At 55.5% G+C, this 6743-nt stretch overlaps 1 protein-coding gene across 2 annotated transcripts in view; it reads left to right on the top strand.

Moving 5' to 3' along the window:
* The first annotated feature begins 1525 nt into the window (after positions 1-1525).
* Positions 1526-6743, top strand: part of FADS6 (fatty acid desaturase 6) — a 14838-nt gene continuing 9620 nt past the window's right edge. Inside the window, exons 1-2 of one of the 2 annotated variants that reach the window (XM_040456342.1) lie at positions 1526-1771; positions 2310-2476. In XM_040456342.1, the coding sequence (XP_040312276.1) occupies positions 1591-1771; positions 2310-2476 (348 nt within the window). In that variant the 5' untranslated portion in view covers positions 1526-1590. The remainder of the gene's footprint in view (positions 1772-2309; positions 2477-6743) is intronic. The other variant, XM_040456341.1, reaches the window with a different exon arrangement.

Here is a 6743-nt window from a genome sequence, read left to right as displayed (position 1 = left end):
CACGTGTGTGAGGTGAGAATTGGTCTATTAGATTGTAAGCCCCTTAGAATACTGACCTGATAAAGAAGTCTTACCCTTTTATACAGGATTGGAGGGATTGGCTCATAAGAATTCACGACTGAAGATGCCACGGTAGACAGAGGAATCAGTCATCAGTGTCCCTAACCTCCTCACAAAGCTCTCCTCCATTTCTTTTCTCCACCTCCTTCTCCTCGTGCTTTTCTTCCTCCTTCCCAAAGATCCCCTCTGCAAATGCAGCCCCCGCTGTGCCAGACCTCCTTTAGAAAAGGACTTCAGGGGCGACTGGGTGGCTCAGTGGGTTAAGCGTCTAACTTCCGCTCAGGTCATGATCTCGTGGTTTGTGGGTTCCAGCCTTGCATGGGGCTCTGTGCTGACAGCTCAGAGCCTGGAGCCTGCTTTGGATTCTGTGTCTCTCTCTGCCCCTCCCCTGTTCTGTGTGTGTGTCTCTCTTTCTCAAAAATAAATCAACATTAAAAAAAAAAAAAAAAAAAAAAGAAAGGGACTTCAATGTGAAACCAAGGGGAATGCAAAAACCAAGGAAAAGAGAGAATAGACCCTCAGACGCAGACAAGGGAGTCTGTAGAGCACAGTGGTTTGTGACGGGAGACCTTCCAGCAGCTCCGGGTTGGGGCTACACTGATGGAAAGGGGCCAGGATGGTGTTGCTCCCAAGGCAGGGGGGGTGGGTGCTGTTTGCCATGACCGTGGGCGCCCTTGAGCGACTGGAACCGCAGAACCCCACTCTGGGTGACCTCTGGGTGTGTTTTCTCTATGGTTACCCCCTTCTCTGTGGTTCTTCCTTTTGGAGCTTCTCATTCCAAAAATCGCTGGGCTGGAGAGCCAATTCTCCGTGGGTCACCATTGCTAAAGGCTGGGACCAGAGGGACCCGCACTCCCCATCTGTCTGGATGGAGTGAGTCCTTGAACTTTCTGCCCCACGAATTCAAAAACGTTTATGTGCCAAGCACTGTTCTAGCTACTAAAGATAAGGCCTGAGCAAAAGCGTCAAGGTAACGCCCCGCCGGCACCCAGCGTCTAGTCTGTTGGTGGAGACAGACGTGCCCGGGTCACACGTGGGAGCGTCTGCAAAGTGCTACTGAGAAAAATACACAGGCTAGGAGATAAAAATGCTACAGCAAACTCCAGAGGCTGCGGGGACGGGAGAACGCGAGGAAGGGATCTGAGGTCAGGCGGGTCCGAGAAGGGTCTGGAGGGTGGGGTGGGCGCCTCTCCATGGGGGTCTCCGCGGCACTCTCCGCCGGAGTTCCCTCTAGCCCGGGCTGATTCTCCATCCAGGGTGGCCTCCTTACCCGCACGGACCTGCCCGCTCCTCCTGCGGCATTTCTGTTCCCTCCCGCCCCGAGGGCGCCCCCGGGGGCCGGGCCGGGTCGCCCCCCGGCCCCCCCCCCCCCCCCCCCCGCCGCGAGCGGCAGGAGGCGCTCGGGTGCCCCGCACGCACCGTGACTCGGAGGGCGGGTGTCCCCAGCCAGCGCGTGACTCCGCCCCTGCCCGCCCCCGCCCGCACTAGGCGCCTCGCAGGGCGCCGCAGACAGTCCTGAGTCCTCCTGGGATGCCCTGGCGGCCCCTCATGGAGCCGGCACCCGGCGCTCCCCGGGGCCACGGCGGGGGCGAGGCGCTGCTGGGTGAGCTGGAGACGCTGGTTCAGGACGTGGTGAGGACGAGCTCTTGGTGGGAGCGCCACGGTGTGGACTGCGCCATCCTCGCGCTCAGCCTCCTCTCGGTGCCGGCCGGTGAGGAGCACCGGACAGGGGGACAGAGGGCGGCGCTGCGGCTGGGGAAGGGGCTGCGGGGTAGGGTGGGGGAGAGGCTGGGGACTGGGGCGTGGGGGACATGGCCCGTGCCCGGGACCCCGGAAGGAGGGGTACACCCCGGATCCGAAAGTCTGATTGCAGTGACCTGCCCTGTGTCCCCAGAGAATGGGGCGCTGGAGGAGGGAGAAGGCCTGATGGCATGAAGGGCGGTGGAGGGGAAGGTTGAGAGGGAGGAGAGGGACTGGGGGAGGGGAGTATGATCTAGGGGGGGAACACCAGGGATGGGGTTTCCCCTGGACCTCTCCTGGCCGGGACCTGCCCCACCGCCGCCTGTGGCAGCCCCCCACCCCCACCCCGCCCCTGGCCCTGGGCCCACTTTGGCCTGGTCTCCAGCGGTGGGGACCCGCTGGAGTTTGGACCTAGATCTCCAGGGTGTTTGGACCCAGATCTCCAGGAGCTGGAGAAAGGCCCTGTCTGCCCCCTCTCCCCCTCTCCTCACTCTCCTTCCTCTATACAGGGTTCTTAAGCCTGCGCTCTGAGAATGTCCTCGTCCTTGCACTGGGCATCATCATCCTGGGTGTGTGCCACTACACACTCACGGTCAAGGGCAGCCACCTGGCCACACACGGTGCCCTCACCGAGTCAAAACGCTGGAGCAGGATCTGGGAGCTTTTCTTTGTGGAGGTGAGCCTGGGAGGGGTGGGCGTGGCTGCTGGTACTTCCTGTGGGGGCTACCTCACTATTCTGCCACAGCGAGCCGGGGTGTTCGGCTGTGTGCCCATATGGAGGGGCCACTACAGCCGTTGGTATGCGTGTCTGAGCGCACAGCGTACTCTACAGTTTCGCAAGTTTATGTGTGTGTGCTTGTCCCCAAGCCCTTGAGAGGCTGCTTACACTGCTGGGCCCCTCCTGAGAGCTGCATGAGGAATGCACCTGTGCGTACCTGTGCCAGCCCGGGCACCCCTGTTTCTCCTGGGGGCACCCGCTTGCCTCTCTGTGGCACCGGACCAAGTGGCGATAGAACTTCCTTCTCCTACCAGGGCATCCAGGTCCCTTAGGAACAAATATGAAAGCTGACACCAGAAACAGTCCTTTTCTGCCACTCGTTACCATGACCAACTAACTCAATTATTAACTTTATGTAACTTTACAAAGGTTTATAGAACTATACACACCTACAGACACACAAATGACATTTTATGAAGTGATACATTTCTTTTTTTTAATATATTTTTTTAATGTTTATTTATTTTTGAGAGAGAGAGAGAGACAGAGTGTGAGCAGAGGAGGGGCAGAGAGAGAGGGTGACACAGAATCTGAAGCAGGCTCCAGGCTCTGAGCCGTCAGCACAGAGCCCAATGCAGGGCTCGAACTCACGGGCCAGGAGATCATGACCTGAGCCGAAGTCAGCTGCTCAACTGACTGAGCCACCCAGGCACCCCAGTGAAGTTATACATTTCTTATCTAGCATTCTCCATTCTCCCTTTCTTCTCCTCCCCTCCTGCACTCATTTCTAAAGTGCTAAGAATAAGAGGAACCTACAGGTTCCTGATCCTTGGGGTCCATTTAGAAAAAATGTTTATTGGGGCACCTGGGTGTCTCAGTTGGTTAAGTTTTGGACTTCGGCTCAGGTCATGATCTCACAGTTCAAGAGTTTGAGCCCCACGTTGGAGTCTGTGCTGACAGCTCAGCACCTGGAGCCTGCTTCGGATTCTGTGTCTCCCTCTCTCTCTGCCCCTCCCTCGCTTGTGCGCGCTCTCTCTCTCTCTCTCTCTCTCTCTCTCGTGACAGTGCACACATGAGTGGTGGAGGAGCAGAGAGAGAGGGAGACGGAGAATCTCAAGCAGGCTCTGCGCTGATGTGGGGCTTGAACTCATGAACCGTGAGATCATGATCTGAGCCCAAATCACGAGTCAGACGCTTAACTCACTGAGCCACCCGAGGCACCCCAATTAGGGTCCATTTCAAGATACTTCCCTTCCCAGAAATCCCTGGGCACTAGTGCTAGCCAGACTCTGAGGCCTGGAGCCAGGGTCAGGTGCCTCCCCCAGCCCGCCCCAGTTTGTAATCACGAGCAGGGGAGAAACTGGGGACACGACAGGTAGGATTAGTTCCGTGTGGACTTTTCAAAGCTGTCCTGAGTGCCAGGAGCCTGGGAGCAGCTGGGGATGAGGAGGTGTGGAGTTTGGACAAGTTATGACAAGGGACTTACCTATACAGAGGTGACCTTGTCAAACTTCATCGTGCAGCTGAATGGTCTGGAAGCCCAGGTTTCTTGGAGGAGAGAGGCCTGGCCACTTTATTTACCAAGGTCCCCAGGTGAATCTGATACCCACCCAAGTCTGAGAACTCCCTGGCCTAGACTCTGGGAGCACAGTAGCCATCGTGGGTGCCAGGCAAAGACAGTGAGCTGAGGACGCCTCCACTGAGAAGCCTCCCCAGTTTCCCCAGCTGAAGAGCTTGCATGGAATCACAGCATGTGACCTGCCCTGGGGACCCACGTGGCTTTGCAGCTGCACGATGTCTTGTCCCCACGAGCCCCAGGGCAGTGGCCTCATCTTTGTCTCTTTGTATCTTCGGCTCTTGGCACAGGGCTGGGTTCTTGGTGTTTCATTAATGTTTGTTGATGATTACCCCTACAGGTGATGCGGCAACAAAGTCTAGGGAAAAGCCAGCTAGTGGACAGTCATAGCCTAGAGGCCTGTGACCCCCTTGTGGTGGGGGAGGCCTGGCTGTCATGTCAGTGTTGTGACTGCTGTGGGGCGTGTCAGCTCAGTACTCAGGTACTAGCTCACCTGTGTGGGAATGGCCCTGCTTTCTGCCCCGAACAGTGTGGTTCTGGCTACTCTCTGGGGAGGATCTGGTTTCCAGTGTGGGGCAGGGCACGGCTCAGTCTCCCTGTACCGCTGGCTTTAGTGGGGCAAGTGCAGTCCTCAGGGAAGGTGCTGGTCTTGGTGGCCAGGCAGGGGACAATGTCTGGGCACAGCCTTTGAAGCCACATGCCCAGCCTCGCTGGCTGCCTGACCTTGGGCTGGCTGCCTGACCTTGGGCAAGGTCTTTAATTCAGTGTTGGCTTCCTCACCTAATAAACAGGATGAGAGCATTACTGGCCCCACGAAGTCATGCTGAGGCTTAAGTGAGACCACATAGATCTTGATTTAGGGCCTGGGCCGACTCTTGGACGCTCACCAAGTGTTGGCTTTGCTTTCTCTCTGGAGGGAACGTGCTGTAAACTGCAAGGAGAGAGTTAGCAGTTTTGGTTGTTGTTTGTTAGTGCTGTTTGTTTTTATTTATTTATTTTTTTAATTTTTTAACGTTTATTTATTTTTGAGACAGAGAGAGACAAAGCATGAACAGGGGAGGGTCAGGGAGAGGGAGACACAGAATCTGAAACAGGCTCCAGGCTCTGAGCTGTCAGCACAGAGCCTGACGCGGGGCTCGAACTCACGGACAGCGAGATCATGACCTGAGCCGAAGTTAGCCGCTTAACCGACTGAGCCACCCAGGCGCCCCAGTGCTGTTTGTTTTTAACAGAAAGGTTGATGCATTGTGCAAAGCTGGACAGGCCTGAGTGTGTGTGTGAGTGTGTGTGTGTGTGTGTGTGTGTGTGTGTGTGTGTGTGTGAAGGGCGCTGTTTGCTGCGGCACCTATTCTCTGTGTTGCACAAAGGACAAGTTCGCGCTGCCCAGGACCCTCCTGGACTCCCGACACTCCACTTTTGCCACATCCTGTTGTCTTCTCTCTTTGATCCTTCTCTTGTTGGCTGCCTGTGCTCTGCCCAAACCTTGACCCTCAGGAGCCACCATCACTATAGAATGATCCAGTCCTCTAGTCTGTAGCCCTAGGCGTTAGCAAGTATCATTGGTGTCCCTGGGCACCTGGCTTTTTCCAGTTTTGTCCCAAGGTCTGCTGACTCGAGCTCAGGGTGGGACAAAGACCTGGCCCTCTCTGGCCTCTTGGATCTGGAGCGGGGCGGGGGAGGGTGGCAGGCAGGAGGGACAGGGCGGTGACACTCCAGTTATTGTTTCTTTGAAGTATCCCCAGTCACACACACCTGCCCACACTAGAGTGAACTTCCCTCTGAAGACGCACTCTGGTCTACATGAGAAAGTTCCATTCCTCCTGCTTGTGAGCCTTTGACCCACTCCTCGGAGCACTGATGGCTTCCCTGCAGGAGCACCTGCCTTTCCCTGTCTGAGGTTATGTGCCTGGACCAGACCTCGGGAAGGGAGGGACAGGGTGGAGTGGGCAGGGCCATTATTGGCTTAAATCCCGGAGCTTGGGAAGGATTAACTCCTGAAATCAGAGGCCTTAAGGACTTCCCTGTATTGCACTCACAATCAAGATGCTCCCCGAGTGGGAGGGAACAGGCTGTACCAGTTACTAAGCTCTTTAGTGTGTCCCAACTTCAAGCTCTCCTTCTAAAGTTGGCTTTGTGCTTCGGGAGTGGGGCCACAGCTGGTCCAAGGAGAACATGGGGGCGCTGGCTCTGCCCTGGGGGAGGGGTGTCACACAGGGGGATGCCATCCTTCCTTTGAGTCCAATGTAGTGGTGGAAACAGAGCTCAGAAGCCCCAGCCTGGTCATGATTCTTGAATACTCTCAAGTTCTGTGGTGTGGCCATTATCTCCTGGTCTGTGTCTCTGCCCTTTCCTCTATCTGTACTCAAACCCTGAGGCGTGTTAGTCTGAGTATGCCCAACTGTGATTTTTAAATTTTTAAAAAATTTAGAGGGCAAAACCAGATCTGTAGTACAAAATATACTTTTGTAAAAAAAAAAACTTTCGTTTTGAAATAATTATAGATTCACAGGCCTGTTGCAAATATAGGACAGAGAGGTCCGGTGTCCACTTTAGTCAGCTTCCCCGAATAGTTACATTTATATGTGTCTTTCAATAGCCAAACTAGGAAATCGACATAGGCACTGTGTGTGTGTGTGTGTGTGTGTGTGT

Source organism: Herpailurus yagouaroundi, unplaced genomic scaffold, assembly GCF_014898765.1.
Source record: "Herpailurus yagouaroundi ecotype Mexico unplaced genomic scaffold, PumYag 217, whole genome shotgun sequence".
NCBI classification, from domain to species: Eukaryota; Metazoa; Chordata; class Mammalia; order Carnivora; family Felidae; genus Herpailurus; species Herpailurus yagouaroundi.
This window is presented reverse-complemented; position numbering and strand designations above follow the sequence as displayed.